This window comes from Agelaius tricolor, unplaced genomic scaffold (assembly GCF_023055355.1).
Source record: "Agelaius tricolor isolate 1412-34295 unplaced genomic scaffold, bAgeTri1.0.p SCAF_1, whole genome shotgun sequence".
Taxonomy (NCBI): domain Eukaryota; kingdom Metazoa; phylum Chordata; class Aves; order Passeriformes; family Icteridae; genus Agelaius; species Agelaius tricolor.
The window spans coordinates 13,312,134-13,339,178 of NW_027269261.1; the positions used below are offsets into that span (position 1 = coordinate 13,312,134).

The 27,045-nt window shown below is 40.0% G+C and overlaps 1 protein-coding gene across 2 annotated transcripts in view; it reads right to left on the minus strand.

The window, feature by feature from the left end:
• Positions 1-27,045, minus strand: part of ALK (ALK receptor tyrosine kinase) — a 307,510-nt gene that overhangs the window by 200,438 nt on the left and 80,027 nt on the right. For both annotated transcript variants that reach the window (XM_071423517.1, XM_071423510.1), the window contains exons 2-3: positions 24,727-24,846; positions 13,378-13,542 (exon numbers count right to left, since the gene is read on the minus strand). In XM_071423517.1, coding sequence (XP_071279618.1) covers positions 13,378-13,542; positions 24,727-24,846 — 285 coding nt within the window. The remainder of the gene's footprint in view (positions 1-13,377; positions 13,543-24,726; positions 24,847-27,045) is intronic.

The window sequence follows — 27,045 nt, forward strand, 5'->3', positions numbered from 1 at the left end:
CACCTAGAAATACTAATTTTCTGTTTCATGCTTTAACCATTAAAACACAGCTCTCAGTGTGTAGAACTCCAGTTATGGTAGCAGTGGTTACTGTGACATTATCTCTTCTTTATCTACTGAAATGTTTGCCTGAATTTTTTTCTTTCATTTTTACTTTAAAAAGCTTTAACAGAAAAACCATTAAGGAACAAGAGATCAATTATTTACAAGTTGCTTCAAAAATCAATCATCCAGTATCAAAGCTGAAGTTGTTATTTTTAGCAGTATTAACTACACAATAATTAAAATTTATTACAAAGTCACAACCCCTCATTAAGTTGCTGTCAATTGAGGGAAAAATTCCTCAAAAGCAATTCGTTTTCTTTAAAGTGATTGTAAAAAGATTCCCATCAATTAAAGAGACATCTGGTAATACAGAAAAGGTGATAAATTATCTCCTTTTCTCAGTGCTAGTACTTTGTAGACCAAAGGCAGTGCAGAAGAGAAATTCTAATGGTTTTATCTTGTCTTGAAAAGGAGAATAAACAGCCTTGTGTGGGGCCACATGGACGCAATCCTGCAGAGACAAGCCTTGCATTTCAATCTAACCAAGATTTTCAGCAAATTCTGTAAGTATTTGGGCAATCATAATAAATAGGGAAGTTCTTTGCATGTTTTATTGAAGCAAAAACCAGCAGAAAATAAAAAAAAAAACCAAGCTAAAACAGCTGCTGCTATGCAGCAAGGCTTCCGGTGACACAATGCACATTTGTATCACCTTGTGGCAGGGTCAGGCTTTAAAAGCATCCCAGGTTTTAGCCCAACAAAAAGAAACTGGGAGCATCCTCAGCAATTTCACAAACAGACTCATTAAAAATGTGGGTTAGCAAAATGCCACGTCCTCAAGTCTGTACCCTTTAATCCAGCAATCCCAATGATGCTTTCTTGGGACAATACCTGATAACAATCAGAGGAGGGCAACAGAGCAGGAAGGTGCCTTTTAGAAAACAGTTCTTAGGAAAAATCAGCGAAACATATCCCCCAGCAAAATACAACCCACACACAAATAAACAAGGAGCTTTGATTACGTTTGGGATTGAAAGAGGTTAATCTGCAGTTCTCTCAAGTTTCTGCAGTTTGTATTACCAACAAGGAATTGTTCAGTAACTCCGTTTCATTTTTAAAAAGTTTAGCTTGCTGGTAAAAGTAATGTACTAAGTAAGCAATCAAATAACCAACAAATCTGTTGATTTTTGGAAGTTTAGGTCATTCCTGATGCAATGCCCATTACCACCTTCACACTCAGGGTCAGTTTTGCTGTAATGAAGTACATTTCACCTGCCCACCCACAAAACTCTCTGAAATGTAAAATTTGATTCAGATAAAATAGAAAAACCCCAAACATAGTAGAGACAGTGGTTAAAGGCACATTGTCTCTAATGTGCCTCTTTTCCAAACAGCCAATTCCTGTCTCTTAATTCAGGGGCATCCCAGCCAAACTCCTCCATGCAAAACAGCTCTCCCCCCAAGGTAAGCAGTGCTTCACACCCATGTGAGATCCCTCAGCTGGTTGGAGCTCAGTTATTTCAATTTCACTTTGTCACTCACTCTGTAATGACAGTGCAGCTCAACAATCACTCAAGCACTGACCCTGCTCCAGCATTTTCTTACAGCTGCCCTTACCTGTCCAGACAAACACCTTCCCCTGTAAATCAGTGGAAAGAAATGGAAGCACTCATCTATTACACAAACATTCACCCAAGCACATCAGCAAGTGCACAACACCAGTATTATTGGAAGCATATTAGCTCACTGCAAGGAAAACCTGAACACTGATTCCCAGCATTTCACCTGCAGTGAAACTCCACCCAGTCATGGCAAAAGCCCACTGTACAACAGAACAGGAGGTCTTGTGTTAATGGAAGCCAATGCTCAGTTTCTAAACAGTCAGCATTTTAACTTCTAGTTCTTGAATATTTTTTAATTTTAAGGCAATTGGGAATAATACTGCTGAATCCAAGCTCACCAAATATTCCAGAAGTTTCCATATTCTGTTCAGCCTGGCATTTAACAAAAATCACTTCTTGGACAGCAAACACTTGCCATTAACCACCTGTTTTGCAAGGTGACCACAGAGAGAACTGCCTGCAGCAAGCCAAGCACCAACCCTGAAAATGCCTGGAGTGCATTTTAATCAACCCTTGCTTCAAAGCCATTACAATTACCACTGGATTTTTTTCAGTGTAACTGGGATCCAGATTTTCTGTTCTCTAATTAGATGATCAAATCCTTCAAAGATAAAAACTCCTTCTACACCTTATTCACCTTTCTCCATTGATGGATAAAACAACCAGCTACAGATGCTGCACTGGTAGTCATACTTAAATAAATGTCCTTAAAGAAACTTGCTGTTAAAAACATTAATTGTTGCTGTTCACTCAGCTGTTGCCACCAATCCCAAATGGCCTGGCATCTTTACTAAGAGGCTGATTTTAGAACCTATGCTCGCTTAACAGATACCTCTTTGTCTTGGTTAGTCATTAGGAAGGTCATTACTTTGGGAGTTAGCCACAATTTCTGAATTAAGTTATACAACATTTTTTAATACAGTCTCATATTCTTGCTTTTTACCCCTAATTAATGATAAAACGAAAATTAACTATCCGAGCTATTGGTTCCTCAGAAACCTTGATTTTCTAATAACATGGTAATACTGAATACATTGCCCTTAGACAGTTGGATAACTAAACCAATGACTACAAAATTAAAACAGCTTTCCGTACTGTGCAACAGGGCACTGAGGCCACCAGAACAATCTTTTCTTTTCCTCCCATCTGAGAAAGTTCTGTTTGTAAAATTCCAAGCTGTGTGTCACAGCAAACTCTCACCTCTAATGGAGTGGCCTTGTTGACATGTAGGATGAACTCAGGCAGACAGGCAGAGCCTGCCCTATCAATACCTGGTAGTCTGAAAAGCTGTAATGTTTTAGAGCAGTTAAATACAAAACAACCTCTGTCTCCTCCTCAAATACTTTCACACCTTCAGGAAAAACACAGAGAGTGGAATTAAACCTGCATCCTAATGTTGTTTTAACATGGGCTTTTTGTTTCTTCCATGCTCTGATTAAACACCTTGAAAACAGAACATCCTTGAACCTTCTGCTCAAAATCAATACTGGAGTTCTGCAGCTTGGGCTCTTGTCTGATAAACAAACCTACTGCGACAGGTGAAAAGGAGCTGTGATCTAACCTTTATTATGCTGTTTAAGTGTTCTAAATTACTGCCAGAGATGCCTATCTGTTGTACACAGCAACATGCTTCCCTTCAGTGCCTGACCTTTCCACTTCCCCACTGGAAGCAAAGGAAAGCAGCAACGTGTCCTCCACTAAAAGCAGCACACAAGGTGAATTATTGTAGTTCAGTCCTTCATCAGGTTTATCCTTTTAACACAGGCAATGGTAAGTAACAAATCTGCTGCTTCTGCTGTTTGAACATCTTTCCAAATGTGGAGAAATCTACTCATCACCTTTTTTACTCGTGTTTACACGAGATAATTTAGAAAGACAGCCTCTCCCAGAAGAGTGGTTAGATCTGCTCACAGGCATAGAATAGAAAAAAGAAAAAAAAATGCAGAACAATGGCTAAAAGCCCATTATTACATGTCTTAAATTCTTAAGGAAATGCCATTTAGAAGTAAGTGGTCCTCGCTTCTCTCATCTCTGTTATGACACTGAAGCATTCAGCTAACAAGGCTGGCTTTCATTTGACTTTACAACTGATAGGAACCATTAATGTGAATTATAAATAATTTTTTTAAAACACAGTATTTTAATTTTAACAGAAGACAGTGACTCATATTCAACTTTTATAAATTCCTGTTTACTCGGGGAAGGTGAAAGATGAAGGCCAAGCATTTCCAAATTCTTGCATTTGATAGATGAGAAAGCCTGAGCTGTTGAGACTAAAGGGACTCAGAGGGACTTACAGAAAGCAATTTCCTTGCCATGAGTGGCACACACAATTTAATTTATTGCACAGAAAGGAAGTGCTGCCTCAACACAGGAACAGGGTCTAGGACTGGAGGTCCCAAATCAACAAAGAGGTATTGTGGTATGTTTCCCAGCAGAGTTACAACATAACACGGAGGGCCATGTTCTATTGTCCCCCTCAGCTCACAGGCTGTCTGAAGAGTGGGAGACCGACTGGGGAAGTCCAGCCATCTTCCCTCTCTGCTCTCCCAGTATGGCTGTTCCCATCTTCATGCATTATACCATCTGTTTAATCACTGTGCTCTCAAAACAAGCAAGCAAAGCAAACAGATGAAACTTCAGGGATAGCTTCTAGCTCATAATTGAAAGGATGATTATTCATTAGAATCTAGGCAAGTTGCTTGGGGCTGCCAAAACAGGCATTGCATGGTATTATGAAATTTATTTTTTAAAGATAGAAAACAGAATTCTCATTCAGTATCTTGGCTTTAACTCTGCAAACCTTCTTTCGTTATTTTGAGCGGGATAAAATAAGGATGCTGAGTTTAAGCTACTATATGAGAAAATAACCAAGCTCAGAGGCCCCACCCCCTTCAAGGTAAAGGCAAAAAAAACCTACTTCAGTGAGCTTTAATATTAACAATTTCTGTAAGATTTAACCTCTGAAAGCACACCTAGGGGAATATTTCTTGCAATACCTCTGAATTAGTATATGTAATTGTGAGAAAAATGAGATATTACAAAAGCATTGGTATTAACATATCCTTTACAGAATTACATCTAAACAACTTGAAATTAATCAGAAAACCAAGGAGAGAAATATTAAAAAAAAAAAAAAATCAATCCTCTCTTTACCCACATTTACCAAAATGGTTAAACTCTACTTGGGTTTAGCTTCATCCACACAAAGATTCTGACTGAATCATATTTTCTCTACCACTGTTCTAAATTAACAATTTCTTATCTCTGATTAATTAGCTGGACTTTGTTCTTGGCAAGAGCCACAGCAGTAAAACCTCTTAGCTTCTAAAATTCTGTGACTCTTTTTTAATGTATTCACCCAAGCATAGATGTGTAAGATAAGTACTGTAATACAACAGACCATCATTGAGGAGAAGAATAACAGCAAAAATGCTTCAGTCCTTGTCAATCTGATTATGTTTTTAACAGACTCTCACAGAAGAGTTGTGTAGAAAATCCCACATGATAACATCTGTTCATTACCAGTGGAGCAAGCCAACTTCACGAAGGAAACACTGGGGACCCACAGGCCCCAACAATTGTTAGTGGTGACAAAGGTGGAAGAGACACAAGTCTGGCACAGCAGGGAACACAGCTCACCCCGCTGGGCTTCAGTTTCTGTCTGATTCAACCCCACTGGGCTTCAGTTTCTCTCTGACAACAGAGAGAAACCTTTCTCCCAACTCCTCAAAATCATACAAAGTGCCTTATTTAGTAGGGCATTCTCAGAGCTCCTAGGTGGGGTGCTGGAGAAGCACAGGTTGTTGCAATATTTGGCAATGGATGTAGCTAGACCATGCTTGGTAAGGATGGCCAAAATGTAGCCAAGGGGCTTCCAGCCTCACAGGGTCTTGCTGATACTTCTTTACCATACACTGTATTTTTGTGTACAGAGCCATATGTGTGACCTGTCATTGGCGTGGTAAAAAAATAAACACACAAAATAGAAGAAGCAGGTAGGCTAGAAAGAAATCAAAACGACCAAATAATTTACTAATCCATTACAGAAATTTTTTTGTGCAAATGTGAGTTTTCCGTGCTTAAAAAGTTCAGTTTAAAAAAAACCCTCTGAACACAACATATGCATGGACATACACAAGCATTTCATGATAATGGACTTTGTCCCTACACTACAGAGGGAAACAATTACGTTTGTGTGTGAATCTGGTAGTCTTTTCCTATAGCAAGGTCAAACACAGCCAAGAGCAGGGTACACTTCCCTCCAGCTGTCCTTTTAATATGCCTCTCATCTTGCCAAGGAGAAAGTGTCATTAGGAGTGAGAAAGAGACCGTTTTACAACCCATTTATTCTTCATTGTCTCTGCCTCTTCTGGATAAACTTGTTGGAGTATATTAGTCACAGGTATGCAGCAAGCCATTAGAGCATACCAACATCTGATGTACACTGAAATTAATTTTTCTTCTTCAGCTTGGGGAAGAGACTGCTGGATGTTTCATGCAAGCCTTCACTGAATTAAGGAATGAACAAACAAGATTTCTAAAATCAACAAGCCCACGTGCCTCTCCACAGTGTGTATAAATACGTACTTTATAAATAAACACACTGTCCTACAGTGAGACAATAATTTGCCTCTTTAGAGCAGGCTCATTAAAGGGAAATAATTTTGCAATAACAAAGCACAAGTGTAGTCCTATTTAGAAGAGCAAGCTGCAAAATTGAAGGAACACCTGGTCTATTTTTTGCACTGGCAGAGCACGAGCTGGAATCTGATCCTTACAAAAAGGCTGTGTTTTTCCTTCTCCACAGCCCAGTGGACTCTGGAAGCAAGTTTGGTTTGCATTTAGTGTCTTAATGTTGCATAAATTCCTGTGGGTATATGTTGTAACACTTGATACATTTATGTTGCCAAATTGAGTCTCAAAATCTAAATCTCATCTAGAACAACCAGAACTATTTAATGTAAATGATATTTTTAATTCTAAACCTCCTGTTTTTATAGAAATAACTTGATAGTCATCCCTACAAATCCATAAATCTCTCATTTGCAGTAAGATTGATAATAATTTTCAGTCTGTGTTACTTCCAAACCTCACTTAATTCTTCTACTGTTTCACTTGTGGTATGTAGCTCATTCTTCAACTGACACACAACAATTATTTCCACTGAGACACTGACTATATCTTTAAGAAGAAAATAACTAATAGGAAACTCAATCCCACTTGAACGAAATGAAAGTACAAAAGTTCACAAATCTCCATGGGATACCTGCAGTTTACCTGAAGACATATAAATAATAAAACTAGGGTGGGATCATATCATATCTTTTTAAGGACTATTCAGCCATCTGGACTGAACCAGGATGATCCAAATTCTTCTCCAGCATTAGAGAGAAAGATGCAATAAACATTCAGGCCCGCAATTTTTTTTTGTCAAAGTTTGTGACAGGCTCAAAAACATTTTTCCTCCAAATAGAAATTCTCCTGAGAAAACAGTTCTTGGTTTGTTGTTTCTTTTTCCAGGCCTAAGGTGTCAAGATCTCAAACTCCATGTAATGATTTACTAAATAAGAAATACCTCTGATATCTTGTTCAAAAGACACATAAGCTGGATCAATTCTATGAGATCAAAGCATATCCTCAAACCAGTATAAGAATTAATGTAAAAGGAAAACTTTTCTCTGTCTGGTGTGAGCCCAGCTAGTCTCCTTACTCTTTTTCCCCAGGCAAATAGCTATCTTCTTCTAAGAGCATTTCCAAACCAGCCCCCCTTTTCTTTTTTGTGGAATTTTAAGTGATACAAGTATTTTTTTGAGTTTTACATGAAAAATAACTTATACTCTACTTATTTCTTGCAAGCCCACCCTGATTCATACTCTACTGTTTTGTTAATAAAGTTATAATCTGAAACAAAGTATTATTTATTATCTTTTATTATCTGCCTCATTCTTCTTTGTCTGAGGAATCATAAATCAAAGTCAACAGCCATTTTATAATCCTTCAGTTCATTATCACCCATTTGCTAATATGCTCAGTGCCTTAGCCTTGCTCCATTTCTTTAGCAATAATTATAAAAATTAAAACCACATTAACACAATATGCAGATACTTCTTGTTTTAGAACTTACATAAGAGCTTTTCAACTAATCAGTGGCTGGTTAGGGCACTGTCCTCATTCATCTCCCACTTCCCCTGCCATCCTTCATGAAAGTTTAATCTACATTTTCCATTAAGAAGTTGTCTCAACCAGAGTTCACATTTGCACAGGGAGGCTTATTACTTTTTTGATTTTTATTTGGAATGGTGGTCATATCTCTACAACTTATCTCTTCATCTGAAATTTTTATCAAGCAGCTGCATATTTTCCTGGTCCTGAAATCTTCAAATCACAGAAGCAGAAATTCACTTACTTGAACTAGAATCACAAGATTTAAAAGAGGAGCAGGCGACTTGCTTGCACAACCATAGTCAGGAGCAGTCAAGCCTCTAATCCTTCCCATTTAAAACTGCATTTTTGGTTAGAAACAGATCACTCTGAAATTTGAGCAGACCTTCACTCAGTTCACATGCAGCTGGTTTGGGTGCACTGCTACTGGTCCTGCCTCCTTAAATACAAACGATTAACTTTGTAGGAGAGGTTCTCTCTCTTCCTTGTAGGATTTGACTCAGAATGAAGCCCCAGTTGTAGTCTCAGATGAGGGACCACAAGTACTGCCCAGCGAAGTCCCTGGGCTACACAGCACTGCAGGAAGCTGAGCCAGTGCTTCTCTGGAGGAAGGAGAATACAGCACTGCAATAAGGTAACAGGAAAAGGTGAATCCTGAAGAGTCCCACTGGCTGATGGCTCTTAAACCATCCCTGATGGATGCCAAACTCAGGGCTGTATCCTAGAGGTCCCCACAATGCAGAAAACTCTGGGTTTGACTCAAGAGTTGAGAGGCACAGAATTTATGGCTGGTTTGACCCATTTCAGATTTATCAGAGAGGCAAATGACTCTTGAGCATGACAAAAACACACATCCACACAGCTGAAAGTGCAATTTCCTCGGTCTACAAACTCCTTCCTTCTAACCACAGACTGGGCTGTCTCACCTGCCTCCCCAGGAAATACTGCCACAGTTGCAAGATCTCCAGTTTCTCATGTTTCATTACGATTGACTGCAGCGCATTTGCTGGTATAATATATTATGAAGGGTCATGAATAATTAAAAATTAATCACACTTGTCAAAATAAATAAATGCAGTCAGTCATGGAGAATGCTTGAATTTTTTATAGCATCTTTTTGCTTATTCATGAAATAAAAGAAGTCTTGTAATCCACAATGGATTGCCTACTCATTGCAGCTTGTACAGGCCCCATTCAGATCCCAACAGAAGAGCTTTTCCTGTCAGTCTTTAGCACATCAGTGGAACTTTAACCTTACATCTCTGACCCTGCAGAAAGTTACATAACTCCAGCAGATCTTCAGGGACCTAGCTGGCAGATACACCAGTGACTATCTCACTCACTGGTCCACTTATAAGATGGTGGGGAACAGAGAAGAGTGAAGCATTTTAGCACAAATTTTAAAAAATCAAAACCTTGATAGCCTCCCTAATCTACATCTCTATAGGCAAACAGTCCAGCAGTTATTCCTACCAAATAATATTTTTGCATGGTTTGATAGCATTCTCAAGGCTTGAACAGAAGAGCAAGTAAGAGTAAACGTTTAAATAGCAACTTTTCTCTGACACTCTAAATTGGTCTAAAACTGTTAATGCATTTCTATCTTTTTTCAAAGGGAACCTAAGCCTGGGCTGGGAGGTGAGCCAGGAACACACCACCACACCAACCCTATCAGACCAAGGAGCCATTAACTTCCAACATTTGGCTCTAAGAACAGACAGCTGGAAATAGAAAATGAAAAAGAATGTATGAACAGGGAGAGCAAACAGTTGTCCCTCACCACTCCTGGACTTCAGGGACTGCTCACATGAGGACTTTCTGGGCCAGAAAAGGTTCTATAGAGAATTTAGTAGCTGTAACTATTTCTCTTCCCTGCACATATCCTATCAATTTGCACAGCCACAGAAGGTTCCAGCAAAAATAATACCCTGGGAAGAACGTTCCACAGTTTCACTGTTTGTTAAATACTGAGGGATCTCCTTTTGTTTTGTCTGACATCTAATAATTTTGCTTGATGCTGTTCAATACCGTATTAGAAGAAGTATCAAATATTCCTTTTGTACTCATCCTTCCAGTGCTTTACCTTGGGAGTTGTTTATAAACCTTTATACATATTTTATAAATTTCTGGTTTCTACACAACCCTGCATCTACTCCTTTAGATGCTTTATGCAGGCAGGGTAGCCCTTGTCAATTTAAGTGTTCCTAGAAGACAACCATTACATACTTTATCATATTTGTTTCCATTCTTTAAAAACTTTCCCAACTGTACTAAAATATTTTTGATGCGTGGAATCTAGAACAGAAGACTGAGTTCTAAATACAGCTGCCCCACACACTAATACTCTAGCATACTGTTCCTATTTTCCACTCCCTTCCCACTGAGCCCCCAAATCACATTTATTTTGTGACTGCTACTGAGGTGATGCTTTCACAGCTCTATTCTTACACTTAAATCAGCTTAAATGACAGTAACCAGCTCCGAATCTGTCTGCATATATGCCAAGTTCTGATTGTGTCTCCCACCACCTCAATTCAAATAACCTGCACTAAATTTTACCTGCCACTATTAGCTGGTTAAGCATCCCTTTTAAATTCCTTGCAAACCAGACCTTCAATCTTTTACCCTGAATAATTTAATATCAAACTCTGCCACCTCACCATCTATTACTATCCAGAAGATCAATGATTTGTGTGACACTACTGCTGAACTTGCCAAGTGAGTGGATTGCTCAGCTGTGACTGCAACCAGATGCTGAGACACCAGGAGTTAGCTCTTCCTCTAGGAGGCTTAATCCATGCTGACTTCCTCTGATTTCATGACACTGAGCTGTATCATGCTGCTGGGACAGGAGCAAAAATACAGAAACTCTCCCAATGTGTCTCTTTGGGAGATGTACCAATGATTTTCTACTGAACATTTTACAGAAACTCGTGTGAAGCCTAATGAATCATACCAGAGGCATTTGTCTCTATCAATGTCTTGCCATGACTTGATAACCAAGTGACAAGGATGAGCTAAACCATCCCAAAATCTAGTTAAGCTATCTGTTTATTTCTGTGCATTACTGTCTGCAAAGGAGATGAAATGAGATTGAGATAATTGCAAGTACAATTTGCAGGAAACAGTGGGGGTTGGAACTACTGTGCTTAATTATTTCAGATTGAAACAGACCACACAACTATCTGTGCCAAACAGCTGTAATTAAAGTGATTTAAAATAGAGAGATGCTAGCTCAAAGTGTTGATTTCCAAATGAGTCTTTATACATGCAAGAGTTACAGTCATCGATGAGTTGCAGACCTACAGCTCCACTGAAAAAAAATTACCACTATGTCCAACATGCCTGGTAATTTTAAAAAACAAGCCCACACATACACAAGCAAATAAACCATACAAAATAATCTACACTAATGCCCCACAAATCTAAATGCACTCAATCAATTTGACACTGGTTACCTGCCCTTCAGAGTATAAGAAAACAGCAGAACACAAGTTTCAGCCTAAATTGCCTATATTCCAGATGAGAACTCCCAATGTTTGGGCTTAGAAATAGAACTTTAACACAACAGGCAATTGGAAATCATCAACCAATACCACCTTTGGCTCTGGGCTGCAGGGCCAGTCAACAGTGCCCCCTTCTCCTGCTTTGATAGATATACAAAACTGAGTTAGACAAAGGTATAACTTTACTGGAAAGGATCCAAAAGAATCATATATTGACAACACATAGCACTATGGGGTCCTGGCCAGGCTCTTTACCTGGAACAATACATTTACTTCCTTGTGGGTTTTCCCCCCACTCTAGGAGAATGACAGCTGTTCTTTGCAATTCAAAACAAGGCTTTAACTCCTAAATTTCAGGGGCAGCCAGCTTGCACTAGAATTTAAGAAAAAGAAGAACAAAACAGAAATTCTGATTTACCTCAAACTTTCCCTGAGCTGTACCTTTGTAGGAAGCAATTCAGTCTGCGTGTGGATGTTTATTGATGCGGAAATTAGAAGATATTTGCATGCATCACAAATGTGGTCCATCTGCTTTACACACGACACAGATCACACCACAATGACTTGGTCTGCTGATGAATCAATGGGCCTTAAAAGTTAATTTATAATGGCTATCTGGGGAAAAGTACTATACTATTGATATGGATGAGAAAATAGAATATGAATGAAAGCAGCACAGAAAATTTCCTCAATATTTGCCTGAACATAAGAACTGTCACAAGCAGCCAGACTGCAGCTCTGCAAAGTCAAATTCTGTCTCCAGTGCTGGCTCCTAAGAAAAGAATTCTTTCACTTGCAGCCTTTTGTGTAAGACTTCTTGACTCTAAACAGACTACTGAATTCAACATCCAGTGATGAATGTATTCTGCAAGAATTCATTTGATCTTTCTTTAAACTTACACACACTTCTGGCCCCACAACATTAATTCATGTATTTATTAGCACCATTTATTCAGGTACTACATGAAAAATGTCTCAGCTTGCTTGTTCTAAACCCAGAGCCCACCAACTTCACAGCTGCTTTCCAATGCTCTTCAATCTGCTTTTTAAAGACCTCTAACCCCTGCCATCAGGGATTGAATAGATAATCTTTATCTGTTTAGTTTTTCCTACTATGGAAACTGTTCCACATCCCTTGAAATTTTTGTCATCATTCCTGACACCTCTTTGTTCTCCTGGATAAAGTTTGTAGCTCTAACTCCCCCATCTTCATTTTTGTAGGTCCATTCTCATCAACACCACCTTCCAGAGAGAAGTTCCACACGTGTGTCACTAACAGCTGAAAGGATGTTAAGAATTTTTCTGCTTTCCCAGGATAAGAAGAGCACAAATATATCTAAAAATCTTTTCAGAACTTGAAATCTTAATGAAATATGCTGCTGTTCACAGACATGATCATAAGCAGGAAAAGTAATTCCAACAAACCACAGTTTTTTTCCTAGGGAAAAAAAAAAGTCTGTTGCACTCCCACATCTTTTGAGACCTCCTAGCTCTCTTTAGAGACAGGATCTTTTTTGTTATACTGAGGACAAAGCCCATCTTTGTTTTCTTAGCAAACAGAGAACCTAAGCCCTGGATGGAAGGATATTGCCTAAAATGGTCTGCAAACACACAAGTGGTAAACAGGACCTAGAGCAAAGATAAGGCCAGACTCTTCCAAACACTGAATGACCTTAAACATGGGCACCATAGCACAGTTTTCATCCAAATATCAGCCATGGCATGGGCCAGCCCAATTCAGATTTTACACAAGAGTGTATTTGATACTTTGCTTCTGAGATATATGATGGAGCTTGTGTTTAGGTGAAAACAGATCTCTCCTGCGCACAACAACCCCCCTTTTGTTTGTCACTTTATTTTCACTCACTGTCTGTTGAGGCAAAGGGATTAGAGCTATCTTTAGCACTTCAGGGGGACATGTTTGTTTGGGCAGGGTTTTGGGGTTTTCTGTTATGGTTATTTTAGGGGGTGGAAGCAAAGGTGTTTTTATTTTAAAACTAACCACTACTGATGGCATTGCACAGCTGTATTCATCTTACCTTTGGGTGTGCTCTCAGAGTGATCTGTCTCCGGCCCATCTGGGAGGTTTAGCTGTGAGATTTCCTCTGCATTCAGTCTGACCCAGGCATTGTTGGGGATTTCCTGATCTTTTGAGGTAAAGGAATACTCCAGCTCACAAGGAGATTCAAAGTTGCAGTCAAATACTGGAAAAACAAAATGTACACAAAACACGCCAGGTTAATTAAATCTAATGTCTTCTGTGCTTGAAGATAGCTATACATACACGTGCATGCACATTCATTTTGTACTTCAGTAAGTTAGGCCTTGATTTTTTCCATAATGAGGTAAAAAGAAATAGGGAATTTAAGAAATAGGGAATTTTTGCCTGTGAACAGACAGGTAAAAATGGGCCTGAAATGGGCTGCATGGGGAGGTTCATTATGGAGGCAGCAGCAAATCAAAAGGAATGCCCAAGAGCCAGAAATTGCCCTTCAGGACAGGTCAAAGGGCAGCTCAGGCTAAAGTGGAGAAAGACATCATATGGATGGAAAGGAAAATAGCTTAGTCAATGGATGAAATGGGACAGAAAGCCAATCTCTTCTGGGATGCTGCTTCAAATTCAACCAGGACCATTAGATTGCAAAGACTCCTCACACGATTCACATCCCTGTTTCACCTCAGTGAGCCAGGTCTCTACAAAGAGAGTCATCTGTCCTGGGCATTTGGAATGTGCTGGAAGCCATAGGGACTGTACCCCAGGAGGTGACATTCTGATTCCCAGGGTTTGAAACTCTTTCCTGAGACAACAGAAGTAGCAAAAACCTGACTGCTGCCGCAGAACTTCAGCCTCCAGGCAGCACAGCCAGCAACTGCCTCCAACAAAGATTCCTCTCTTTGAGATGTTTCTCTAGAGAAACCCATTACCTTGCTGGTGCAACTGTGATTCACTTCTCAATGTCCAGTTTACCATCCCACCATAATTCTGCTGCTTAACACAACATGCAGCGGCAACCTGAAAGGATTTTACTTTGAATTGCCAAGATCATTAAATTTTCTGGAATGCCGAGTATACATTTGCTTTTGTCACCACAGTCAGCACTCAACAAAATATTTAGTAAAAGAAATGGTTTTAGAACTCAGTGTTTCTGAAGAGGCTAAAGTCCATTTGAAAAAGCCAAGGAAAAAAATTCAGCTGCTCATTGGAGTATTCTGCACTGTCTTTCTGTCTTGCCATACAATGCAGGTGAAACAAATAATCTGAACTGACATTAGTGAAATTAACTGATTTTTTAAAACTTCAATTACATTCTCTGTTAAACATCTAATTTCTTCTTGTGGGCACAGATTTATGTAGTTGAGCCCATTCTCCTGGTGATAAAATATTTTCTAATCTGAAGGTTAATACTGTTGCCCTCCTGCTATACTTTTGCCAGCTAATTTCCCTTTTTAACAGCAAGCTGGAAGAAACAGAGTCTTTTTTCCAGTTTATATTTGATTTTCTTAACCAAGTGCTTCATCATTCACTCAGCATTTTAAATACTTCACAACACCAGGGAAACCATATAACATAAGGAGTCAATTTACAGCACAAGCAGCAGTAACAAGGATTATACTAATTTCCTTAAATCCAAATGCAAGGGCTCCTACTCTCTTCAGGCCCCTAAATTATCAATATAAATTTCATGATACATGAAGCACACTTCAATTTAGGCAGAGGGGAACTGTGGATATATTCATGCAGTTTACTACTGCAATATCATATCCAAACCTAAGACCATGTATTTCAATCCCCTTAGATGGTCTTAAAAACAAAAGCACAAAAAACAAACAAAAAAACAAAAACAAAACAAAAAATACACACCAAAAACAAACCCAAAAGAGCAAAAACCAAACTAAATATTTTTAAACTGAAGTGTTTGGAGTCTCTTAAACTTTGTACTTAATCCCAGATGGACAAAAGAGCAACCAAACACTGAACTATAGTTTACAGAACATATATTATCTTTAGTACTCACAGGGAACACTTTGAGCAGTGTGTGCTTTAAGGCACTGTCAAAAAAAATATGGAGGGGAGAAACACAGCTCATACAAGGATTTTTTTGATGGAACTCAGTGAATGACAAATGGGAAAGCCCAGGCCAAGGACCACACATGGCAAAAACAATCATTTAAAATCAACTATTTCATTCTTTGTGCACTTCTCTTCCCGATCAATCTCGTATTTTCTTCAGCTTTCCAGCAGTTGCTGCTGGCTTCCCCTCCTCTCCTGCCCAGCTGCTGGGAACAGAAGCCTTTGTGCTCTCTAACCCTCCTGACCCAAGCAGAGGGGCCCTTCATGGATATCCAAAGGCAATGTCATTCTCCTCTCCAGTCCCCCTGACTGTCTGATTGTGGTGCCACAAGCACTCAATGGCCAGCTCTGCTCCCCACTTTGCTCTCCCTTTCCAGAATCCCCATCTCAAAAGAGAGCTATCAATCAGTTGTGGAGCCCTTAACACAGCAGGCCTCTGACCTACAACTGGTACAACTTAATTGGGGTAAGTGATTAAATACCAGGCACTGCTCATAACCAGTGCTGTGACCCCTGCAGACAGCTAAAGCCTCTGCCTGGAGCAGGGACAGTAAAGGAAGAAAAGGCAAGCAGCAGTGCCATTTCCTTCCCTTGCAATGAAAGGCCTGCAGAGAGTGGGCATGATCTGACATGCCTGCTGTGGTCACACTGAATGTCCTTCACTGCAGGCTGCTCCTTGGAAAAGAGGGAGACTTCGGCTCACACATCCCACAGTGTCTGTGATTCAGTGGAAACACACTTGCAACTTTTACACAATTCAATAATCCACTCACATCACCAGAACATCGGTACTTTTTACAAGCTTCTATTTAAAATAGTCCTGTATCAGATACAAATTTCAGGGCTATTATCCTATTCAGTACAACAAAGAAATACTATCTGATGCAACACAGAAAAATCTATGCAAATAGCATCCAGTCTTCCAAGGCTAACATTAACTTCCTACCCTCAGGCTTTCCTTCTTCCACAATGTCCTTCACTATTGACAATGTAATATACCTCATAAAAAAAGAATTATATAATTTTTTTCACTGAGAAGCTGGTCTTGGTGTGTTAGCTATTACAAGATCACATAAGCCACACTTGCAAATACAAAACCTGCATAATACTTGAATTGCTGCCACAAATCACCTGCCATTTTTTACACCTCTACATAAAAAAATAGTGCTTCTCTTTCCTTTTTCACTTTTGTCTTCACATTTTAAGGCTACACCAAGTTTATTGTTTCCTTGCCCAGTTAAGCACAGAAAGCAGTAGCCATGTGCCTTTGGAAGCTGGATAAAGGCCATTCTGCCTTTCTTTTTTTTTTAACTGAAAAACTAAACACTGCAGGAAAGGGAATTAAAATTAACACAACATCCAGTTGTTATTTTTTTAAACCCACTATCAATATAAATTATCTAGGTACAGAACTTCTGGACTTGAATACTGTGCCTAGTCAGTAAAGCGGGGGGATTTTTTTGTGACTTCTGATGATTTTCTAAAAGAGATGTCACAGAGATTTAAACCAAGTACAGGCATATATGTCAGAATTATATTCACACTACAGATTATAAATGCTCTACAGGAATTTAAGGTCCATATAGAAAAAAACAGCAAAGTCTCTTCCTAAATAATGAATTAAAAAAAAAAACTAAAATAGAACAAACAACTCTTTGTCCAACAGTCTCTTTTATCTGCAACTGCTGGGCACGAGAGAGGCAGAACAGATAATTTATTAGAAGTCTATTTCATCATCATCATGCCTTTAAAGAAGAAACAAAAGTGATGCTTATAATCAAAATAAGATAAAAACCTGTTTAAGAAAGGCTGTAGATACAAATCAGTTCAGCTTTTGGTATGTAAAAAGATACAGAATATTAACCACAGACTGAAAAGCCAATTAAGCTACTATTCAATTCAAAAGACACTGGAATCTGTGTACGTCTGATTATGTTAGAGTCTTGTGAGTGTCTCAATTTATTTATTTTTTACCAACATACCTAACAATAATAATTTGTACACAGATAACTAAAATATCTGGCAACCACATCTGTTCCAATTAAACTGATTAGAGTTTTCTAATAAACAAATGCCTTAAAATAGTACTGTAAGTAATACACCAAAGCACAGAAATCAGTGAGAAGTATTCTTTTACATTGCAGCAGGTCAGATTATGGATCATTCACTTCTGGGCCATCTTGGATCATTTGTGTAACCACACACCACAGAAATATACCTTATTTGGAACCAAACAACCCAACATTAAGAGATAGATTTTAAAAACCCTGTTCTTGTTAAGAAACTACTCTGATTATCTTTTCTTCAGCTACCCCACAAAAGATTAGGTTTATTTGAGCTAAACCACATCTCCTTTCAAACATAAAAATCTTACCAGCAGGTAGTTTCCTCTTAGACTGCTCCTTTCTAGTTCTACAGGTGTCTGACTTTAAAAGCTCCTTTTCCCTCCTGGTCTGCTGACTCTTAAAAATCACTCCTCAATTACTCTCAGCTGGGAACACTTTTGGGAACCTCAAAGGGTGTGGTTGCTTTCTCACTGCTCTACCACAGCCAAGGGAGCAGGGAGAGGTTTTCTGTTCTCAGCAAGACCAGCCTAGTGAGGAACATCCTCACTGGCACCTCATCAGCCTGCACATGACTAATTTCTACTCCATCTACAGCCAAATGCACAATGTAAAGGTCACTCACACTGATCAAGTCAGGACCACAATCTCCCTCAAGAACTCCTTCAGCAGCAACAATCACAGCAGCAGTGTAGAAACAGATAGAATATTCTTGCACAGGATGTCTTTTTTCAATACAAATATTGACAGATATTCCTTGTGGAGGAGACATAATTTAAATTGTGTAGTAGAGATCTGCTCTGCTGAGTGAGCTTTGAGACCTCCATCAATACCCACTAACCTCTATTTTACTCATGTTATAAGGCCTATAAGCTTTTAATTTATGACAGGGAAATGACAAATTGATTTTCCAGTTATTAATCCTAGTGACAGAGCCAGTTCCTAAAGCCTTCCCATTACCTCTGAGTACAAAAGGGCACAGGGCATTCAATCTAAGGGCTTCAATTGCCTCATCAGGCCTTGCTGAATTTCTATTCACCAAACCAGGTTGCACATGTGGGGTGCCACAAAGAAGCCTGCAGTGATAAGTATTTCTCCCTGAAAATAGAACATAAATAGGAGACACTGTGGTCTCTGGCTGTCAGCTCACCTGCCTGATGAACATTCAGGAGGACCCAAATACAGACCAGGGCCCTGCAAGTGAGAATCTTTTGCTGGCACAAAGAAGAGATGAAACTTCCTGCAAATGACTTCCTAGTGCTGTGTTTTAGCTTTGCAACTGGAGGCACAGCAGCAATTTAAAACAAGGGGATCTACCACAGGATGGAAAGGGCACAGCAGAAAAGCCCAAAGGAAAAGGGAAAAGGTGTTGGCAGTCACACAAATTCAAGAGCAAAAACAATTGCGGGGCTTAACTGCCTTGTTCCTGCTGAGCAAGCAAGTCTGAAGAGACAATTTCACCTATTTCCTTCCATTGTCTAGCCCTGAGAAAGGGCAAACTGCACATTTTAAGGGATGATTATGTCACATGTGCCCTGCCAGGCACCCTGGGTCTTGCTTAGCAAATGCCTGTGCCAACAATCACTGCCAGCTCCTTGGGTGCTGCTCCAGGAGCTGACAAACGTGAGAGCGACACCATGGCCTGACAGGGGACATGGGGAGCTGGGGACGAGGAGGAGCCCCACACTCAGCACAGCTTTGGGGTCCATACCATCTGATGAACCTCAGTCACCTGCAAGTGCAGCAGTGAGATCAGCTGGGCACCATGCCAGCTCCTCTCCCTGCCCTGAGACACAGCCTGTGCTCACCAGGGACCTCCTTTTAATTTCAAGCTGCTTAGCACAAGTTAGCTTATCGCTCTCTGCGTCCTTGCTCCGCACCAGCAGGTCTCTGAGCACAATGCCCTGACCTTGACATTGCTGACAGGGCTGCTGCTGTACCCTCACAGGGCTTCAAGGGCTCCTCAGAGCTTGCTGCCTGTAAGGAAAGAGTTCAGTGAGACCAGGTTCTCCCCAGCACCCAGCAGTGGAGGCTGTCGGGCAGGGTCAAGGCTGGTAGTGCCAGCACTGCTCGTCCCTTCAATGCCCACCTCGAAGGAAAACCACTCAGGTTTCCTTTGGAAGGGGCTTTAAGCTTAGATGGCATTCTGAAGAAGAAGTTTTAGAGGAGCAAATATCTTTGGGAATTTCCCAGCAACATTCTGGGAAGGGTGCTTGGGCATGGATGCCCAGCACAGAGCAAGATGCCTGCCTCCCTGTGGAGCCCAGAGCTCTCCTCATGCCAGATGCATTTAAATGAATCCTCTGGGGAGTGAGCCACGATGGATGGGCCACTGCTTAGAGAAAACAGCAATAATGCAGCTATTCATTTATTTGTTAAGAGAATCATAAAAATGACAGCATCTACTTTATATCCACCCAGCCCCTCAGCGTGCACCAGGGACTGAATCACCAAAATCTCTGACAGCTGCTTTGTTCAGTGAAAATCAAACTACAAAGAAAGGGCCAGGACTCCTTCATCAATCAATTATAAGCACAGTCTTTCAAAACAGCTACAGAGAGAGGTGTGAGGAACGGGTGTTGGGAGAACAACTAGAACAGCTCTCGTTTTCATTCCTCCTGCTCCAAGAAGTGTCAGAGCCCATTCTCCACACAAGAAATATTTGTCCACCAAGTCTCCCATGCATGTAGCAAAAAAACAATACATGAAAGCGCATTTCTAATGCCAGTTCTGGCCAAAAAAAAAATGAAGTACTGACTAACAGCAGTTGTTAGAAAATATGCTCCAGTTGGCACAAAACAGTAGTTGGATGAACTGTCATATTTTGTCAATTCATACAAGGAACCTCTTGCATGAATTTCAAAAGATCTCTAGAGAAAATGAATACTTGAGAGATGGGGAGAAAAGATATTTGTTGTCTTACTGTTGTCAAAATGTTGTCTTACTTATTTTATTATTGAAAAATACTGGGCTGTCATAGACATACTATCTGCAGATAAAAGATGTCATAAGAAAAAGAAAGTTAAAATTTCTCCCTAAAAAGATTTTTTTCTTCCTTTTTGCTTAACACAACCTTCAGTTTAGCTAGGCAGATGCTGTGCTTCCTGACTTTCCTCCTTTTGGATTTCAGCACCGCTGCACGTAGCCAAAATACCATCTAATTGTTAAACAAGAATTCCTGCAAACATATATGGGATCACGGCATCTGCTATTTTATATGGAGCAATTCTGTTAATGTGGTGTGAGTAGCTGCTCTTAATTGAAGCCTTGCCCTATTCCATTCATAATGCTATTTGCAAACTACATTAGAATACTTGTAAGATTGCAAAAAGGATGTATTTGGATTAAGATGATACATCACTTTCCCAGTATCTTTACTAAGAAAGCATTGATTCAGTTTTCCTCTGGGATGAAGCAGCATTCTCCTTGCTCCCCTCCTGACTTAATCTCATCCCTGAGCAGGATCTTGCTGTAACAATCAGTTTGTACCCATACATCTCACTATGCCGCGCTGAGCCAAGAATCACAACAGCTTTATCATTCTGAAGATGTCAGTAGTAGTCTGATTTGTTGTAGAATTATGAAACAAGTAGTCATGGGATGCTAACTGCAACATGAATTCATCTGACTGGTGCCCTCTTTCTCTCCATCTTCCCTTTTCCATGTTCAGACTCACTGAGTTTCATGGCAGCAGTGTCTATCTGGTGCCCAATGACACGAATGAAATGGTGCTTATGATCTACCAGGGGAAAGAATAAATCATCTGACACCTTGCTGAGCAACTACCATGCCACTGAGCATCAAATATGTAGCAAGAATGACCCCAAATTATCCCACAGTAGAATTAGACCAATGCATTTTTATTTTTTTTAGTCAGCAAACCAAATTCAGGAAATTAGGAACACATCACAGACGACATTCCATTAGAAAGTGTTAAAAAAACCCCAACAACCCTGTCAAATTAGTTTTCTGAAGACATAAAGCTGAGTGAAATTATTAATAAGTTGTTAATAGAGGCCATCCTGTGGATTAGGCTTTTAGTACCTATTAAATCAAAGCTGTGAATAATTATGTATTCTTGTAGGTGTGTGTTCCTCCTCTGCTGAACTCACCTTTTCTAGATGTTTTTAAGCACAATAGTGACTAGGCAACCAAATTTGCTCTCATCCTGAGTTTTAGTCCCAGTTGACTTTGCCATCCAAACACCACTATTTCCTAAACTTTAGGGGGCCAAAAAAAAAATTTAAAAAGTCTGTGAACTACATAACCTGAGAGAGGTACTTCAGTACTTTGCCCAGTGCTGGTTCAGAGCAGCCAAGGAGTTCAGCTGCTACTGGACAATGTGGCAAAGAGACTGTAATAAAGGAACAGTTAAAAAGAAAAAGCCAACTCCAGCAGTCCAGCAAGGCAACCTTAGGCCTGTTATTCACGTGTTCTTCTTATAAAGGGTTGAACTGCATTTGATTTTTGCTCCAATCAATAGCTCTTTCCACAGTTGCCACCACACCCTGCCAGGATCATGCTCCAGATGCAGGGTTGTTGGTTGGGCCAGGGACATGGAGAGGATGGGGCAGAGAGGGATGTGTTAACTGCATGAAGGTCCAGAGGGGCAGCTGTCATCTGGAACCCCTATTACACAAGCTTATAAGATTTTATGTAGTGGACAATTGATTTCTTATAGAATACCTGCACAGAAGAGAAAATTAACATTCAACCAGCCAGGACAAGAAATGAAATATGTGGCTGGGTGCAGTTAATCATGTAAGCCTCAGGACAGAGATCCATCAGATCTGCAAATGGGAGATTAATATGCTACCATAAGTCCACATATGCCAAATGCATTAAAATTTGTTCTAGCCACAGGAAACAGTCTGAGTATACCTCTTGAGAACAAAAAGATATAAAAAATTTGGAGATTTAAAGTCTCTTCCTGCCTCACAGGTTGAATTCCCAGATAATTTTGACTTCACATGCGATTTTCTGAAAGGCAGGTGGATTTTGCATCTCTGAGATGACTGGTGATTAATCAATGCTTGGATTGAGACAAATGTAAAAAAATCTCTAGACAAAACAGTAAAAAATTCTTGTGAATGCACCGCTCCATTATCTTCTTGTGCCAGCGATTATCTTTTGGGATTGCTGCCTGTGATTTCAAAGATAGCATCAGGCAGTGTTCCTGCCAGAACTACCAGAGAGAATCTGTCAGAATTTCTAATTCTGAGCAACAGAGAAGAGAACTTAGTTTGGTAGAGGAAGAAGGACACCACGTATCAATTTACTCGCTCTTTCAATCAGAGGTTTCTCCAACGGCGGAACACAGAGAAAGTGTAATTAAGATAACTAATATTGCCCCACTCCAGCAATGTCACCAGTTAATTAGATGGGTCCCATCAGATGATTAGGCAAACAAAGTTGTGATAGAAGCTATTGAGCATTTCATAATCAGTCATGCTAGGAGCAGTAAGGAAAAATGATGGAAGAAATCACTCTAGTAGTAAAAGGCTGGTGGGTTTTATTTCTGCTTATAATTTATTGTGTGAATTTGGATTAACCACTAATCAGAAGGCTGGGTCCTGGGACAGGAGTACTCACCTAGAGCTTGGATGGTCTAACTTTGTCTTCTTCCTCATTCTGCTGAGTCCCTGCATGACCTTCAGAGAGCCATGCAGACCCAGGGCCAGTAATCAGCCACTGAAAGGAGCTGTCCACCCTATCATAGAGCAGCTCTGAACAGAAATCAGCTCCCAGGGAAGTTTACTAATTAACATGCCAGTGGCTAAGCTGAAGGCATGCAGAGGAATAGAAGCTTTAAGAAGTGTCCTCAGTTTTAGGCTATGACTATGGGCTGTGCTGCATACACACATCAGTTCTCTGGGGGCTGCACATCTCAAGTGGCAGGAAGTGTCTGTACAGTGATGCTATGGGGTGTTCCAGGCTGAAATGTGTGCCTTCCAAGGCTACTAATTAAAGGCTAGTGCCCTTTAATTTAAATTTTTGTAAATGTTAAATTGCAAAGCTAGAAAAAATAGAAAAAGCAAATTATTCCTGCCTCTCTTCAAGATTCTCAAAATTTCAAGGTGCATGTCCTAAATTACACCTACTGAGGGAGAAAACAGTTTATAGTTGTCCTGAGTGAACACTGTATTTTGTGTAACACCTCATCAAATTCCTGCCTTTTCTTGCAAAACAGATGGTTGGAATATGGTAGGATTTGGTCTTGGGCAATCAGCTAAAATCATCATAAATCATTTCTGCTGAGATGCAGTACATTTATCTCCATGTGATCCTGTCAGATGAAATCAGTGCTCTTAGCTTTTAAGAACAAAGCCTTCCCTTAGAATAGTATTACTGAGAAACAGAAAGAGTTTAGGAAGAAGTAATAAAGGATAAATTAAAAATCATTCTTGCAACTTCTGAGAAAACCAAGTAAGGGAAAAAAAGATTGTACTACTGTTGCTTCCAAAATGAAATTGGTGTGTCCTCATCACTCAAGCAGATACAACAGCTAGGAGCAGATATTGTATGCCAGTGGAAAGAATATATATTGCCCACATAAAAGGCTGCAACATAAATTTGAAGAAATATGGGGCTCCTTCATATAGGTAGGTCAAACTTTTCCCTCAAGCAGATAATTACAGGCTTGGGGTGAGTAAATCTTATTAGCCTCTCAGCACCTTATCTCCCTGCATAGAGACTGGTAGTAGATATATAGTAGATATATTCTACTGCAGTCACTTTCTGGATTGCACGTTAGATATTGCCTTGTGCAGTCCAGTCCTGACTACAGCCATCGTACTTCACAGTGGGATGGCCATGGATAGGTCATACCTGAGAACAGATGAAAACACATTCTCTGATTTTGGAAGGGATGGATGTTAGAAAAGGAGACGAGAAGCAAAAAGTTCAGTACACAGCTCCTCTCTTTGTAATATTGGTGAATTTCAACATCCCACTCAATTATTACAGTCTGGGCCCTTGTTTTTGAGGGAGCAGGGCAGGCTGGGGCAGCCCAGGCACCTCCATAGAGATGGCAATGACCTCAGGCTGGGCTGGGCTGAAATGGGACTCCTGGGCCCTTGGGCAAGTTGGGGGAGCTGGTAACAGGCACCGAGGCTTTCTAGTGCCCTCAGATGCTGCCAGTATGGATATTTTACCATGAAACATTTGACTTGTGTTGCTTTACTCCAGTATTGCACCAAAACCTTAGGCAGGGAGTTGCAGCCTCTTGAGGATAACATATTCATGCTACTCACTGTGTCGTCCTCTGTGGGTGAAGAAAGGGGATGTATCTCTCATGACCCAGGTCAGGTTCCAAGCAGAGTAGCCAGGAGGAAGAGAAGGGCTTCTTGCTGTGTGATCCAAAGGGCTTGGACCTTTCATTAAAAAAAGGAAGCCAAGAAAGAAAAGCCCATTAGATATGATGTAGCTGTTTGCATGCCACACGTCAAGTGCAAAGAACTTAAGAAGCTTTATTGACCATATGCAATAAGCACCAATTTTCAGCTACTTCTTGGTTGGTTCTTCCTTCCTGATACATGCATGCAGAGGGATACAGGACAGTTGTTGTTTTATAGTGCAAAATCATCTAGAAAATTTAGCAAGTGTATCATCTCACACTGATTCTAAGTTCTCTTTGACCTTTCTGTCCCCTAATTTGGGAGGTTTTTTTAAGTTCTGCTAGCACAAGGAGATCTTGTACATGGAACAAAACATTTACCCAACTTGTATTCAACAACCCCATGCATCTCAAAGATTCTTTTGGTGATCCAAATACTACAGGCAAGTTCTGTACAAACCCACACTAACTCTGCAAGACCTCGATAACATTAGAGTTGTAAAGAGAAACAGTGTCTGAAATAACACACAAGATCAATGAGCAAAGTGTAATTCTGCAAGCTTTCAAAGTACAAATTTTCCCTGTGAATGTTTAAGTTGGGTTTTCTGAAGATATGGGTCTCATTTTTTGAGATCTTCAGAAAAAAGGTAGGATTTAAATGTGTAGAAATACAGTCAGGAAAAACTTGTGTTTGGGAGATTTGCTTGATGGGAAAAAAACCCCAAACTTCTGGATTTCTGATTTCTCTACAGAAGCCATAAAAAGGGCATATTTAAGAGAATAGCAGTAAACAAAGTAAATGCCTGAAGTCTTGGGGAAAACACTGCTTTGATTTTGTAAAAAATTTTACTTCCCACTTCCACCAAAGAAAAACTGGAAAATTTCAGAGGGACTTATCAGAAGCTTAAATACCAGGTATCAGTTGTGCCCTATCTTGTTGTCAGTGCAATCTCCTTTTTAGCACACTCTTGTAACTGAGCAACTATAGCACAACCAAGAGAAAAATAACCACTTTTATGTAAGAGCTGTAACTCTTAGTCCTTGCTTAGAGCAATAATCTTCAAGATAAAAATGAACTTCACACTGTATTGTAAGACATTCTTGAGTGGCAATAAAAGAATATCCCTAATGGCACAATTAAAGCTGGTCTCTATGCTAAGTTAAAGTGCCATAACTAAACACCCCCTTATTGTTGCCTAGAATGTGGCTACACAGAGGATCAGGCCAGGGATTTGTGAAGGGAGGCAGAAAACCTGGTATGCTGCCTGCAGCTGTCATTGATGAAGAGATAAGGAACCATGGAATAATCTTTATATTGGCTTTTCCTCCCTAACATCAAGACACGTTTTCCAGTAGCCCCTGATAAAGCTGGTTGTGGAAAATAATGTCAGGTTTTATTACAACAGTTAAAATAGCTGCTAAAAGCAGATTTTTTTTTTCCCTACAAATGTGCTTCACTTTGATGCTACTATAAAATAATAAAGAAAAGAAGAATATTAATAAAAAATGAGCTCCTGAAGTAAGCTGGTTTTGAAAGCCATGAGCGTTTTGCCTCGTGTGAGATGTCTGACCAATATCAATATCCCCATTATATAACATCTGTTATATACATCTGTTATGTACCCAGTGCCTCTCCAAAAGAGGGAATAGCTTAATATCCTGATCCCAGATCAGAGATCTCCCCCAGACAAGAACCGTGGGGCTCCTTTACCCCAAACAGACCCAAATGCCTGCAGACGTCACTCATTTAGTGCTACCAGAGAGCCAAGACCTTGTGCTGCAATCCTTTGAAAACTTCACAAAAACCTTAAAAAACTGACCTACTTCCCACCTCTGCTCCCATGGCAAAATAATCTGAGAGAAAGTCACTGAGGTGCATTTCTCTCCCTAATGCTTCAGTCACAGAATTTAAAATTAAATCTCTTCACCTACCCTGACCAGCCTTACCTGGGAATCACTGCCACAGGATCAGCACCACAGCTGATTGCTGCAGTACTCCAAATTCCCTGGCACTTCTCACATTCCAAAAAATGCCTCTCCCTATTGCATTCTTCAGAATTCCTGCCTACCTTCAGCCTCTGCTAAGTGGAAATGTTCCCACTGGAACCAATAAATGCAGTGAATTGAGATAAAAAATGAGATTGAACATCTGAGCAGAGAAGACAAGGCAGGCCAGGCACCTGAACCTTCCCTCAGCAGCAAGAGGTCAGTAAGAGATAATACAAAAAATTGAAAG